Genomic DNA, 15,269 nt, shown 5'->3' with positions numbered 1-15,269 from the left:
TCTGGAAAGTTTTTCAAAGGCTTTCCAGTGATTTTGACATATAGCCAGGTTCAGAAACCCCTGAGCCAGCCTGCAGTAGCCTTGGAGTTCCTTAAAAGCCCAGGGCTAGGGACATGTCAGGAGAGAGCCAGGGGTCCTGAGGACTCATTTAGAGCCGCCTCTGTATTGCCTCTCTCCCTTCTGAGAAGATCATGAGAGCATATGCCAGGCTACCTGTGGGTAGTGGGCAGGCTCAGTGGCTGTGTGTGTCAGGATGTAGGGGATTGCCCTCTCCCCGGGGGCTTGATGAGAGCATCAGTGGGTGCCCTGCACACTGATGGAGTCCACCATCAGTATGAGAGCAGGCCAGGCCAGGCCAAGGCCATACAAGGTAAGCTGAAGTTAGTCTCCTCTGATCTCCTTCCCTTGGTGATTCTGGTGGCCAGGTTTATGAGGCCTTAGGGTCAGGTTGATGTTTGCCACCAGTGTTGTGAGCTGCCAGTACATGTGGAGTGACATTTTCTGCCATACCACATGCACCTTTTACTTTCCTCTCGCAGTTCACCAGCTTTTTCCTTGCTGCTCCCCTTAGCTCCTTTGATTTCCTTTTCATTCTCCATCCCCACTTCCACCTCTGGGCTTTAAGCCTCCTAGTGCCTCCCATAGGCTAGAGCAACTTGGGATAAGGCACCACCATTAAGAGCTGCCACTGCTGTGTCAGCAGCTCAACCCTGTTATTCTTCCAGCCCCACTGTGTCTGGGATCTAGGAAAATTTGTGTGTTTATGGGCTAGGTGCCTCCTCATTTTTCCCGTGTGTGGACAGGCACAGATAATGACCTCCAGTCAGACACCTCTATGCAGGCTGGAGTAGATGTGGACAACTGTGGATTCCACACTTAGGGAAGGGGCCTCAGTAGCGGGTGGTTTGCTTCACAGCACATACATACAGGCATTTCTGTTATCCTCTGGCCTCCTGGCTTCTCCCGCCCATGCTGTTGGCTCTGTCCTCGCCACTGCCCTTCTTTGGGCACATTTCACACATGAGGCAGCAGACTTAACACCCCCCCTCAGAAGCTCAGTTCATTTCGTTAATTCTCTGGTTGGCAGGGTGGTCGGTTGAGCCAGGTCGGGCTAGTGGACAGGTTTTGCCTCGTGAAAGAGAGGTTGCAGGCTTCTACAGTAAAGCCAAATGAGACTCAGGAAGAGTGCGATGGATTAGATTCAGGCTCAAATTGTGCTGGCAAACTGGGTGAGCTGGATGAGAGCTTTGTATGTCCTTCCAGGCTTGGTGTTTTAGGTCCATGGTTCCATCTGTGGGAGCATCTCAGGACCACCTTAGAGATTTTTTCAAAATAAGACTGCTTGTTTGGGGGTGATGAAAATTTTTGGAAATAGATAGTGGTGATGGTTGTACGATATCTTGAGCTAATGCCACTAAATTATACACTTAGAAATGGTTAAGACAGACAATTGTATGTATATATGTTTTACCACAATAATAATTTTTTAAAAAGGATGCTATCTATTGAGAATTCTGCATACTCTTGGGGTAGACAGAGGCAGGGAGGGGGTATCAGTCTTTTGAAAGGCAGGGAGGGGGTATCAGTCTTTTGAAAAAGCTTCCCAGGTGACTCTGGTGTACCCAGTTTAAGACTCTTTATCAGTAATAGCCTCTCTCTGACCCCTGCCCCAGATTCCCTGGGCCCCCGGCTGCTCAGGGCATCCCCTTGTGTGCACTGCACTTGGGCCATGGCTAACAATCAGCAGGGCCAGGACTTGAGCTCAGTTCTCACTGATTCCCAGGCCTGTGCTTTCCCATCCTCCTCCCTGCCCCCTCCCCAACAACCAGGGGAGCCAAAGTCTGCTTTTCCTGAGTCAGCCAGTGGATCTGGGGAGACGTGCCTGCCCGTGGGTAGATGTGCCCAGATACCAGCCCGTCTCAGGTCCTTTTCCCCCACAGACTTTTCACGCCACAGAGACATGGGGTGTGGCTTGGATCTGGGAGAGTTGGGTCCAGGAGAGGTTCTGCTAGAGTCTGACCAAAAGACAGACTCTATTTGCCCTTTCCTCTCAGTGTGACTCTTGCAAAGGGCTAGGACTTTTCGTTACTAATTTCCTTCCTGGTCCTGAACATGCACGTGAAATGAACAGAAGATGAACTGAAGAAGGTGCTTAGAGTTGCTTGGATAAAATACCCCAAGAGGAAGTTCTGCAAAACAGAGAACTGGGTCAAACCAGCTGATGTTGCTTAAATCACCAGACATCAGAGGATTCTGAGTCAGCACTTGCAAAGGAACCCTCCAGAGATTGTATTGTCAGCTTGAAGGACAGGACTGGAGTGAGAATTTTTATTGTGTATCTTGATGGATCTGGCATTCCCTCTTCCTCCCTTAAAGGGTAGGTGCCCCTTTAAGCCCTGCCAGAGTCACCCTAGGACCTCAGGCCCAGTCAGCCTCCTGGGGCAGCACCTGGGGACTGTTCCTTCCTGTCAGTCTCTGGCAGTTGTGCCTGGGCCAGTAGGCCCTGTCTTGCCCATGATCTGTTCTGTCAGCCCAGGCTCTTGGTCTAATGTCTCCTGGAGGGGCCTGCCTTAGCCTGTCCCTGAGAGAAAGGCCTCCTTCACTGATTCTTGTCTCTGCTGCCCCCACCTGTCTAGAACCAGACTGGCAGCTGCTGCCTGGATGTCCCCTCCGCTCTGCTGGACAGGGATCCAGTTTCTTGGAAGAGGGCTCTTGGCATCACCTTCCCCCTAGCTTGCCTCGCCCAAAATTTTTGATGAGGGAAGAAGATAAAGATAGCAAGGTCACAGACATGCGGTGTCATCTACACCTTTCTTGATCTCTGACTCTTTGTCTGGACTTGCTACTTCCCTGACACTTTCCTGTGTGACTTTCTTGATCTTTATTTGGAGTCCTTTGCAATTACTATGCAAAATAAACACTTTTAAATATGTTGACTATGTTGTCTTTTCCTTTGCCAGTTTCATTCCTGTATATCTGACTCCCCTAAAGAGAGGGGGTACCTGAGGACAGGGCCCAGGACCTGCTCAAACTTTCCTGCTCACTCACTTGGCAGATCCTGGAACAGCACTCAGGAAACATGCCTTCAATCAGGAATGGAGCTGTGAGCCATGTGTTCTCAACCAGGGTTAGGCCTCAGAATCATTTTGAGGAGGGAATGTGTTGGGCAGAGTCTTTTGAAATCACATATTCCTAAGCCCTGTCCCTAGAGACTCATTCAGGAAAGATGAGGTGGAATCTAAGATTCTGTATTTCTTAGGCGCTCCAGGTGATTCTGATGTTTGCCCTGGCAAAGGATCACTGTGTTCTGTACAAGCATGCATGCAGATCCATTCATGCATTCATTCACTCACTCATTCATTCATTTACCAAATATATGTATACTGCTATGTACCAGGCAAGGGGCTGCTGGTGCTGGGGCTCTAGCAGAGAAAAAGCTGAACTCCTTCCCTCATGGAGCTTCCATGTATATGCGTGCAACAGGCGCATTCACATGGACATGTACATGGACATAAACATGTCCACGCCACTGGGCCGCACAGGTCTGGAGCAGAATTCATTAGTACAAGCAGTTGTGGTGTTTGTTCCAGAAGAGGCAGATGCTCTTGTATTCTCCCCGCTGCAGATCCTCAGCACTCTTGTTAAAGGGACACAGAGACCTGTGACCTGCAAGATTCGCATCCTGCCATCGGTAAAGATCTTACATCTGAAGGTCCATTTTCTCTGGGGATGCTGATTTGGGGGTGTGAATGATTCTTGAGGGGCTGAATTAGGTTTGGAGGAGGGGGTAGAGCTGAGCCCACTTTAGGAGCTGGCAGCTGCTCCCTCTGTGGCTTCAGTAAACACCCTGTGTGGTCCTTTCCCTCAGCTGGAAGATACCCTGAGCCTTGTTAAGCGAATAGAGAGGACCGGCATTGCAGCCATCGCGGTTCATGGGAGGTGAGTGGTTGCCTTTCTAGTGACTGACTTGCAGGGAGGTCCCTAGCCATCTTAATGATTCTTCACCAGACCCCAGGTGACTACCAGCTTCTCTTCTACATACACAGCCTAGCTCTGCTTAGCTCATTGACATCTCCTAAGTTCAGAGGGCAGTCAAACTCTTTATGGGGGTTGCATTTTTCTTTGTTTCATTCATTGAGCATCTACTGGTGGTAGGCACTACACCAAGCTTTAGAGATACAGAGAGACCAATGGGAAGAAGAAACACCCCTACCCTCAAGACATGTAAATGGTAGAGAATGAGTGATTTGCTCAAAATTATATCACGTAGCCAGGAAGTGGTGGAATTAGAACTCTGACTCTGAATCTCATTTTCTTTACACTACATTCAGCAATAGCTCCTCCCTTGAACGACCCCAGGCAGATTGCTCTTCTTTTAAAGGCACTGCCTCTTTTGTCTGCCCCTGTTGGACTGCCAGCTGTCACAGTGACTACTTTAAACAGTCCTTGAATCTGCTGTCTACTGAGAGCTGAGGTATTGCTGAAGGCTACCCTTGGTTTCCCAGTCGAACTCGCTCCCCGTGTCCAGGATATACTTTTGTACAGAATCCCAGGTCAGCAGACTTTGGCCAGGGTGACCTCTCTTTTGAGTGGTGTTCCTTTTGAGTTCAGGCGTCTTGTAGGAACAGTGCATTTTTTGCTGGTTGTACCTGTTACAGCATTTTCAGAGAAGGGAACCCAGAACTCCAACACATAAAACCAGAAAAGCAGAGCTGTGTGTGTTGAAGCCAGCAGGGGGTGGTGAAAGGCCACACACGTGTACACACAGGCCCCCCCCTGGAGGCAGCAGGCTCTGGGCTCAGACTGCCTGGTTTCAAATCCCAGGTCTGGGTTCAAATTCCAGGTCTGCTGCTTGTTGGCTGTGTATCCTTGGACAAGTCGTTTAACCTCCCCGAGCACCACAGTCCTCATTTGGAAATTAAGATAATTTCTGCTTGATAGGGTTGTCACGAGGCTTTCATGAGATTATGAATATACAGCCTTGGCATAGTGCCTGGCATAGAGTGTTCTCTGAATAAATAAAGCTATTCCTTTTTCCCAGTAGTTGGAAACACTAGGAAGACAGATTTGGGCGAGTTTAAAGAGGGACTTTCAGGCCATCAAAGCTGTTAAGGATGGGCTAGAATTGGGCTGCTGGGGGTGCAGGGAGGTGGAGGTGGAGGCTGGGTTGATAGGGCTTTCTAAGGCCCTGTGGCCCCTGACACTTTTGTTGAGGAGTATAGCAGAGGGACACATGCAGATAGGACCTGGGCAAGGGCTTTCTGGTCGACCACCTCTCTGGCTTGTCCCTGTGCACAGCTCAAGTTAGGGCTTACCTTAGCATCCCGAAGACTCACTCACTCATACACAAGAGCTCCTTGCAGTTGACCTTGGATGCAGGGGCCCTGGGTTGTGGTCTTGCCTCCCCTGCGGCTCTTTGTGACAGCCATGGTCTGTGGCCTGCTCTGGTTGCCGGGCCTACCCTGTGCCAGGTGCCTCTCCCCAGGATCAGCTGCCCAACTTGGCCTCAGCACACGCAGCTGTGTGGGAGTGGCCAGTCTGAGTGGCAGCAGCTGTTCCCAGTCCCTCTGGGAGGGCAAGACCGGGACAGTAAGGGTAGCATTCTTAAGGCACCGTCCCTCATCTCTTTCTGGCAGAGGCGAGGGGAAGCTGGGGAGTGGCAGTGTGACCACCCACATCGGCTTCCTGCAGCCATGCCTCACATGCAGACCTTTGAGAGCTGGACTTGCCTTCTCAGCATGGACCTGTGTTGCCCCTGTCTGGCACAACAGAGGTCAGGGAGAGCCGTCCCCTGTAGCCCAGAGCCCTGTCCCTGCTGGCCGCATGGCCTTCCTGAGGTTCAGCAAGGAGGACAGTAGGATTTGGCTGACATAACCCGGTGCTAAGTGTGACGTGACCTTTGGCACTCAGCCCCCAGCCCCATCTCTTTATCTCCAAGGAAGCGGGAGGAGCGACCTCAGCACCCTGTCAGCTGTGAAGCCATCAAAGCCATCGCCGAAACCCTCTCCATTCCTGTCATAGCCAAGTAAGCCTCCCTTCTTCCTCGTTTATTTTTTTATGCCTCACTTCACTCAGAAGTGATTTGAACTGACAAACAGAAAACGGAATGCGATAGCATCAAAAAATGACTGTAAGAGAAAAGAAAAAAAGGGTGGGTGTGACAAAAATGAACTTGGCAGTGAGGCTGAGAAGGGCCCATTGTGTCCCTTGGCCTCTGTTGAGTGGCCGATGTAGGTATGCAGTAGACAGGGGCCCAGGACATTCCTATGCACGGGTTGAGGTGGGAGTGTTCAGGGAGAGCAAGAGAGTGGCTGCTGAAACAGGCCCAGGGGAAGGTGACATCACACCCAGAGGTAGGTGTGTAGGGTGTAGGGTGAGGCATCTCAAGCCAGAGCACAGAGAGCCATGGCTCAGGAGCATGAGGCAGGTCACAGACCAAAGCCCAGATGAGCCCAGATCCTGGACAGTGACAGGACCAGAACCTAGACTGGCAGGTGTGAGGTACCGATGACCAGCCCAAAGGCTTAGCAGTAAGACAGCAGTGTCCTGTTGCCACTGGGGAGCTGGCTTGTGTGGGCCAGTCGGGAGTCCAGCTCAACCCTGTACCTGCCTGATGGCAGGTTGGGAACAGAGAAGTTCTGAAGCCCTAAAACCCTGACAAAAGGCATGCCTGACTGGAGGGAGGGACGGGGGAGCTAAGGGTGGGGTGGTCCCCAGGCCAAGGAGTGTTAAGGGTGGCTTGGAGAGAGGGTAGGGCTACTCGAGACCCTGGACCCTGTTGCTGCTGTTGCCACCTGAGGGGGGTTCCCCCACCCCCATCCTCACACACAGTGCTGTCTCTGGGCTGAGGCTGCTGCCTGGCTCCTAATGGAACAGACAAAGAGCAGTTTCCAAGGGGCCGCAGGGTGGCTGAAAGGGAAATTGCAACCAAACCGGGCCTCCTTCCTTCCTCTCATGACCACCACTGCGTCTGTTCCCTCTCTAGGGTTTTGACCGAGCCGTCAGTGGGCATATAGGTGCCCCAGCCTGGGGGTTTTCCTGTGATCCCTGTATCCACGTACAGACCCCATCCTTCGGATGTGGGCTGGCTTTAGCCACTGTTCGGAATGAGGGGGAAGGAAGGTAAACGCTCCGGAGTACCTCTTAAGTGCCAGGCACAGTTTGGACTGCTTTATTTTGTTATCTCACTTGGTGCTCCTGACCCCACAGTGGGGTGTGTATTATAATCTCCAGTGTCCCGAAGCTCTCGTAGCTGAAGGACTTGGCCAAAGCCACACACTGAATAAGTGGCAGATTTAGGAGTTGCCTTTTTCTGAAATTGCTTATACAAGGATGGGGATACCCCTCACCCCACTGTTGCTTTTCAGTGGAGGATCTCACGACCACATCCAAGGATATTTGGATATACAGGACTTTCGACAAGCCACGGCAGCCTCTTCAGTGATGGTGGCCCGAGCGGCCATGTGGAACCCATCCATCTTCCTCAAGGAGGGTCCACGACCCTTGGAGGAGGTCATGCAGAAGTACATCAGATACGTATGTCTATGCACTTTTTCAAAACAAACATTTCTCACTGTCTGCCACATTCCTGCAGAAAGTGCTTTGGGTGAGACCCCAGCCCCCAGCAGCTCTCCTTTTCTTTTCTCTTTTTAAAAATTTATTATTTATTCATTTATATATTTTTGGCTGCATTGGGTCTTCGTTGCTGTGCGCGGGCTTCCTCTAGTTGCGGCGAGCGGGGGCTACTCTTCGTTGCGGTGCGTGGGCTTCTCATTGCGGTGGCCTCTCTTGTTGCAGAGCATGGGCTCTAGGCGCGCGGGCTTCAGTAGTTGTGGCACACGGGCTCAGTAGTTGTGGCTCGCGGGCTCTAGAGCGCAGGCTCAGTAGTTGTGGCGCACGGTCTTAGTTGCTCCGTGGCATGTGGGATCTTCCCGGACCAGGGCTCGAACCCGTGTCCCCTGCATTGGCAGGCGGATTCTTAACCACTGCGCCACCAGGGAAGTCCCTCTCCTTTTCTTTTTAGTGTAGCATAGCATTGGGTCTCCCTGGCTGCAATGTGAAGAGCAGGGTGCTGGGGAGGCATGGCCCTACCATTGCCTCCTTCTAAAGCTTTCAAGGCGTGAGGATCATAGCAAGGGCTTCTGGATCCAGGATGCAGTTGGGGCCCCAAACACATGATATCTTTCTCTTAGTCTCTGTCACCCCCTGCCCCCCTACACATACACACGCGTGCACAATGACAGTGGTGTCTGTGTCACTCATGCCAGTGGGTTGGCACCAGAGGAGCCACAGCCAGGAGGAGCCATTGTAGCTGTTGTGAGGACAGATTCTCTCCGTAAAGACGTGTCAACTGGTCGTCAGTCATAGTCACTTCTAAACGTCTTCTCTTGCTAATTCCCAGAATGCTTTAGCCTCTGACTTAGGAAATAGCCTAACTTTAACCCTCTCCTCAGGGAATAGCTTTTTCTTCTCACCCGGGGTTTGATGGTAGTGCCCGGGCATTTCCCTGTAAAGGAGTTTTTTGGCACCTGCACTATTTCCTTGGCACTGCCCTGGCACCCTGTGAGACTCTGACCAGCTGTGCATATCTGTTGGCAAAGACGGTGAGTGGTCCTCAAATTTCTCAGTGAGTTGGGCCTGAGCAGAGAGTGCAGCCCTCACCCTGAGCAGACTTTCACCCTCCTCTTCAGTCCTGGAGCTCCTACCCACCTGGGGTGTCAGGAGCTTCTCAGATCCTCAGGCTGCCATGGGCAGTTGTGGCTGCCATGACATGTGGGTGTCCCCAGGGCTGTGCAAACTGGGGGTGGTAGGAGGCCCTGAGGCCTGTGCCCAGAGCTGGGCAGCCTCTGTTCTAGAGCCTCTTCTGCTTGATGCTGCAGCCTTCATCCCCTTGGTTCTGGGTGTCCTGTTGGGCAGGCTGGCTCTCCAATGGCCTGGGTCAACCAGAGGCAAGGGGGACTCAGCTCGGTCTAGGTCGGCCGGCTGGCAGGTCTGTAGCAGGGAAGGCACGTTCAGTAGTGCCAAGCTTGCTCACTGGCTGAAAGGTGATGTTATCCTTCCTTCTCAGCCTGTCCCTTGGCAACTCCTCAAGAGGGTGTGTTGGGCCAGAGAAAGGGAGTGGCTTTCAAGCATATGCAGGGCTGCTTCTGGTCCAGCCAGGTGCCTTCTGTCCCAAACAAGCTGAATCAAGGCCTTGCTGCCGGCCGTGGCTTACCCACGTATCCCTGCTTTGTCCTGAGCATGTGGTGGCACCTCCAAGGCACTGAAGACATAGGCCTTGCTGGAGGTATTAGAAGATTTGATAGGGGGCAAGAGGGGGAGAGGGTTCTGGGGGGCTGGGGCACCCTTTACCCACTGCTCTCCTGCCTGCCCCAGCCAGGCCGACTTCCACTGGGTATCCCTGGGCAGTTGTCTGGCCTCCCTGAGCCTGCATTTCCCAGTCTGGGTAGTGGTAACTACTTGTTTAGCTCAATGAAGTGACAAGTAACACGTGCGAACATGCTTGGTCAATGGTGCTGGACTTTTCCCATGCTGGGAGAAATTGGAGACAGGCTGTTTAAGATGTGGGAGGGGCAGGCACTCACTATGGTTATAAGGAGTAGAAGAATCTCACCCCTGTCCTGGGGCTGGTCCTGCCACACCAGAACTTGGCTGTTCCCCCCTCCCTGCCTTGGAAGATGCTTGGCAACAGGTCCTCTGTGGTAGCCGATGCAGGAGGAGCTCCCTGCACATCTGGACCTTAGTCAGGCTGTCCAGTAGAGTGTGCTCCTGACTGTGGGCCTCAGCTGTGACCCTCAAGCATTGTGCCACTAACTAGAGGAGTAGATGGCCAAGATCGAGAGGGCTCTTTTATGGGGTCACACTGCCTCGGCTGCAAGCCCCTCTGATGCCCCCTTGGAGCCCCTTTTCCTGCCATCAGAGCAGAGCTCAGGCCTGAGAGCCTGCCTGGGCAGCAAGGGGGCTCATGGCAGTTCTTCTCTCAGGCTGTGCAGTATGACAACCACTACACCAACACCAAGTACTGCTTGTGCCAGATGCTACGAGAACAGCTGGAGTCGCCCCAGGGGAGGTTGCTCCATGCCGCCCAGTCTTCCCAGGAAATTTGGTGAGAGGGGCAATGGGCTGTTCATCTGTCCTTGCAGACATTACCCAGACTTGACCCTGAGCCCTAAGCTGACTCTACCAGGGGACCCAGGACACAGCTTCTGGAGGTGGATGTGCCAGAGTGGGGAGGTGTTACAGCTTTGCCTGACAGAAGGGGGTGCTTTCAGATCTTTAGAACTTTCCATCCCTGGACTGATCTCAGCAGCAGAGTTTCCGGAACTAGGGCACCAGTAGGATGGAAGAAGGTGAGGGCTGGGCTCAGGAATCCCTGGGGAGGAAGGGGCTTTCCTGGTAACAGATCTGTCACATGCCAGGCCACCAAGATCCAATGGTTAGGAGAGTTGGGGTTGTAGAATGGAGCCCCTGGCCTGAGCCGGCACCCACACCCCATCACTTTGCAGTCTGAGAGGCCACCCCTTGATCCTCTAGATCTGGTAGAGCGACAGCTCAGGTGGTTGACATTTGGGGCCCCTCACAACCTGGTCTAGTGCCTGTTCCCACAGCTCCCTGTCTGCCTGTGCTTGTACGGGGTCTCCTGCCTGAATGCTGTCTCCCCCGCACATTAGCTGTCTATACTCTCCTTCCTCCAGAGAAGCCTTTCTGGACTAGGCTTGCCCTCAGGCAGCCATCTTCATGAATGTCCTCCAGCCCTTAAGATGCTTCCTAGAGGGAAGAGCCTTGCCAGAACCTTCCTCCTCTCCCTGGGCTTGTGGTATTCATTCTGTCCCTAGCCCATGTAGCTTAACCAGCTGGACCCAAGTATCTTGTGAGCTCAAGAGGACAACTCTCAAGAGTATCACTCTGTAGCTCTGCGTGGTACCTCAGTTTAGGCTTGGCCTGTGTGTGGTTGGGGCGGGAAGTGGGGAACCAGTCAGTGGTCAGGCCTTCGTGTCTTCCTCCCACGGGCCTGCATGAGGACAAGGCTGTGCATATCCCCAGCGCTTGGTCAGCATAGCTCAACTCACTCACTGCTGGCTAGGGACACCTGCCTGTGTGTTCCTCCTCAGAAGAGAGGCTGCAGGTGACCTTTGGAATCTATTCCACCCAGCCCAGCCTGCCCTCCAGTGCTCACGCTCAGGGACCTGCATTCATTCTCCATCTGTCAGTTCAGGCTGATCACAGGGGTGTGTAGAAAGCACCTTCTGATGGCTAGGCCCTGGTGGTGTTTGGGTATATGTGGGGGGCATTTCTCAGTGGTGGGGCCCTGGGCTCCTGCAGTAGTTTCCTGAATGCTGGCTCCACTAAGGGGCTTCCCCTACTCTGCTTGTCCCTTCATAGTGAGGCCTTTGGCCTTGGTGCCTTCTATGAGGAAACCACACGAGAGCTGGACGCCCGGCGGGCCAAACTCTTGGCCAGGAGCCCAGAGGAGGTGGAGGAGCCAGCTGAAGACACCTCTGGTATCATTAAGATGGCTGTCAAGTTTGACCGGTAGGTCTCCAGCTTGGCCTCAGCTTGGGCCAGGGCCAGTGTCCTCAGGTCTGACTGGGCCAGCAAACTGGCTGCCGTCCATGGTTAATGCCAAGCTTAGGGACCACAGATCTCCTTGGTTTGGATGATTGTTCTCAGTTTTCAGCAACCCAAAGAAGGCACTTTGGAGAAGACAGTCGCTGAAAGCCCAGGCAGTGCTGTCAGGGTTGTGCATGCTGTCCCAAGGGTGACTAAACTATACCTTTTTCCTGACCCACCCCTTCCCACAACTCAGGCTGGGGAGACTTGTCCCCTCTGTTCCTCGAAGTCTGTGTTTTCTCCTTGGCCCTCAGGAATTAGCTGCCTGCAGGGAGCTCCAGAAGAGCAGCAGGACCTAAACCCTCATCTGGCTAAACAGCCTACCCTCACTGCCCCTCGCTAGCCCTGTGGTGCCCTCTCTAGGCAGAAATAGCCTCAGGCCAATTATTGCCTCAGACTGTGACTCAGCTTTGAATGGGGCCCTCATCCTTGTCTCTGTGATCTGGAATCTGAACCTTTCTGGGATCCCCAGGCCCAGACCAGGAGTCAGTCTTGTCTGGCAAAGTCTTGGGAGGAGGGATGTAGGCACAGCTGTTGGGCAGTCATATCCAGGGAGAGCTCCTGGTGGGAAGCTGGAACATCGCGCTTCCCACCCTGTTACCGCCTGACTCTGAAACTGGAGTCCACTGTGCCCAAGGCAGCAGCGGATCATCCTGACACTTGGTGGACATAATCAGGGTGGGCCCTGAGCTAGATCCTGAGACCACTGTATGGCCACCTGTGTCCCCACTCCCACCCACTCCCTCCTGATATTGTCTTGAGAGGCAAATTGTACCTTCCTTCTTGGCTGTTGAAGGCTCTTTTCCAGGCTGGAGCTCAGAGTGCTGGAGTTCACTTCCCATTCCAATTCCCCAAGCAACTGAAGCCCATCTTCCCTTTAGGTAGAACTCAGGCCCCAAGCCACTGGTGGGACAGAAATGGGAGCTCAAGGGAATAGGTGCAGGAGTCCTAAGGCAGCAGTTTGCTGTCCCAGTTCCTGCAGCTCCTACCAGGAACTGAGTAGGGCCGCTGCTGAGGAATGGAGTGCTCATGGTAGGTGGGCCCTGACACCTTTCCCTCCTTCCCCAGGAGAGCATACTCACCCCAGATCACCCCCAAGATGTGCCTGCTGGAGTGGAGCCGGAGGGAGAAGTTGGCACAGCCTGTGTATGAAACGGTGAGTTCCTGCCTGTGGCCTGCCCTGCATCCAGCCCACAGCACTCCCATGGCTCATGCCGCCACCCCGAGTCCACCCACAGCTCGTACCTGCACTCCACACTGCTTGGCTGGAGCCTGGCTTTGCCTTCTTTGCCTTCTAGCTCCTTCCCTTTGACAGTGGACCTGTTGTCTAGTTCTGGCCACTTTCATAAAACTGAACTAGAGGCCTGAGTAAGAGGCTGCTTCCGCCAGTCCCCTCCAGTGGCATTGCTTAGGCAGGAGAGACTTCTCTGGAGAGGGCCAATTGGCTTAGGAAGGACGCTCAGACCTAAAAGTTAGACTGACATGTTTTTGGACCAGGCCTCAGCCAGTGGGGCACAGAATTGGGCCCCATGTCTGGGGCCCCTCAGGGGAAACTTTGGGACAGCCTTGCTTCACTTTCTTTGGTCCCCATGGCCTGTTTAGGTTGCTCTGTCTCTTTTGGACTGGCCTTCTGACCTCCAAGCTTGTATCTTCTGGGCCTTGTGTTCCCTTCTGCCAGAGTGACTTTTCCAAAACGAATTTGATTCTGTCCCCCTTGCTCGCGTCCTCATCAGCTCCTCAGTGCCTTTGGGATCAAGCCCTACTACCTCAGCACAGAGCACGAGATCCCCATGTGTCTTTCTGCTTCAGGTCACATCCACTCAGCTCTCTGTCCGCCACATCACCTGGTCGCTCTGCCAGGTGTACCTTCTTTGCCCCAGTCCTTGTCCCCTCTCACCGCTTTGCCATCTGTTGAACTCCTTCTCATTTTGGGGGACCTGGCCCACCCAGATGTCAGTAGGAGGAAGCTCCATAGTCACATGCAGCTAAGGGCTCTGACGGACCTTTGCTTAGGTCCATGACAGAACTCCTGACACACTGGGATGTCACTGACTGTTTGTGTATCTACCTTTCTTCCCTGGAAGATGCACTAGGCACTTCTGCTGGGGAGGAGCATGTGATACAGGTAGCCTTCATTTGATTTAGGTGGGAAGGACTTCCCTCCAGGGCTTGGCCCTCTTGCTCTCATGCAGCCATCCCTGTTTCCTTTGCTCTCTCTGTACCAGGTTCAACGGCCCCTGGATCGCCTCTTCTGTTCTGTTGTCACTGTTGCCGAACAAAAGTACCAGTCCACCTTGTGGTGAGTTTCCTTATCAGTGGGCATGAGGCTTGTCAGCAGGGCCTGATCCTCGCATTGGCCTGGGAGGGTTAGGGGGATGGTGTACCTGGGCAGTGGCATCCCTGGGCGATGACCCCTTCCCTAGTTTTGTCAGAATCTCTGCCAAGGGCGTGTAGAGTAAGGCCTCCCAGACTCTAGTCCTGTAACCAGTCTGCCTGTCTTCCTGCCTTATTGCCCCATGCCTCATCTGCCTAGGGACAAGTCCAAGAAACTGGCGGAGCAGGCTGCAGCCATCGTCTGTCTGCGGAGCCAGGGCCTCCCTGAGGGTCGGCTGGGTGAGGAGGGCCCCTCCTTGCACAAGCGCAAGCGGGAGGCCCCTGACCAAGACACTGGGGACCCCAGAGCTCAGGAGCCAGCCATGCCTGGGGAGCTGTGCAAGAAGCCCTTTTTAGCCTTGGCAAGTGGTAAAGAGAGCCCACTGGAAGGCTGGTGACTACCGTCCCTACCCTGGTCAGCCCCTCTCTGGGCCTGGCCCTAGGATGGCTATGGGTGCAGAGCATCAGCCAGATGCCCCTGGACAACTTGCTGCCACTGCTGGCAGGAGTTAAGAGGTTCTGGCCTGGGCCAGCAGCCTGGAGCACAGGCCAGGAGATCCTCAGAGTGCTCATCTCCTTTGGTGGGTCTGAGTAGCAGAGCCAAGTTCCCAGTGACCTCAGTATTTTCTTTGAAAACAGGAGCTTTTCAGGTGGCACCTCCCCAACCTGACATTGGTACAGTGCAATAAAGACACCCTCCACCCTTACCCACGGCTGGTTGCTTCAGCCTGGCACCTTTACACATGGACAGATGTCCTGGCATAATTATTCTGCTTCTACCCTCTGTGCAGAGCCGGGGCTTTCTAAAACATTTCTCTTACCCATCCTTACGAGTCTAGATGGAGGTGGTGGGTTGGTTATCACCTTTAATGCTCACTGGACTTGAGTTGAGCCAGGAAAGTCCAAGAAGCCCATTCTCCTGATGGTAAACCTGAGGTACTGGCCATCAGTTGGCTTTCCTGATGAGAGGTGATATGGAATCTGGGGGAATGATTAGGGTATCTGGTGCCCTAGTAAGGAACCAGCTCAGGTGAGGGGGGGTGTGCTGGGTCTGACCCCAGCTAGAGCTCAGACCTGTGAGGTGCCTGCTCTGAGCAGAGGACACTGGAGACTGCTGATGGCAGCAATTTGGGGGCCTTGTGATTGCCTGCCCATGCCACTGCCCACCCCCCCGTCCGCCCCCACCATCCTGTTCAGGCCGGAAGGAAGTGGCAGATTCTCTTTAATTTCCTTCTGGCAGTGAGAAGCAAACAAACAGCTACTGCATCTTATGGGGCCTCCCCCAC

The 15,269-nt window shown here is 53.6% G+C and overlaps 1 protein-coding gene across 3 annotated transcripts in view; it reads left to right on the top strand.

Moving 5' to 3' along the window:
• Positions 1-14,690, top strand: part of DUS2 (dihydrouridine synthase 2) — a 45,331-nt gene extending 30,641 nt beyond the window's left edge. For 2 of the 3 annotated variants that reach the window (XM_082369912.1, XM_082369914.1), the window contains 9 exons: positions 3,626-3,712; positions 3,869-3,939; positions 5,939-6,025; positions 7,368-7,536; positions 9,984-10,105; positions 11,383-11,532; positions 12,679-12,766; positions 13,836-13,909; positions 14,144-14,690. In XM_082369912.1, the coding sequence (XP_082226038.1) occupies positions 3,626-3,712; positions 3,869-3,939; positions 5,939-6,025; positions 7,368-7,536; positions 9,984-10,105; positions 11,383-11,532; positions 12,679-12,766; positions 13,836-13,909; positions 14,144-14,381 (1,086 nt within the window). In that variant the 3' untranslated portion in view covers positions 14,382-14,690. The remainder of the gene's footprint in view (positions 1-3,625; positions 3,713-3,868; positions 3,940-5,938; positions 6,026-7,367; positions 7,537-9,983; positions 10,106-11,382; positions 11,533-12,678; positions 12,767-13,835; positions 13,910-14,143) is intronic. The other variant, XM_082369913.1, reaches the window with a different exon arrangement.
• The last annotated feature ends 579 nt before the right edge of the window (positions 14,691-15,269 follow it).

Source organism: Balaenoptera borealis (assembly GCF_965194805.1).
Source record: "Balaenoptera borealis genome assembly, chromosome: 19".
Classification (NCBI taxonomy): Eukaryota; Metazoa; Chordata; class Mammalia; order Artiodactyla; family Balaenopteridae; genus Balaenoptera; species Balaenoptera borealis.
The sequence above is the reverse complement of the archived record's forward strand: the minus strand, read 5'-3'. Positions and strand labels throughout refer to the sequence as shown.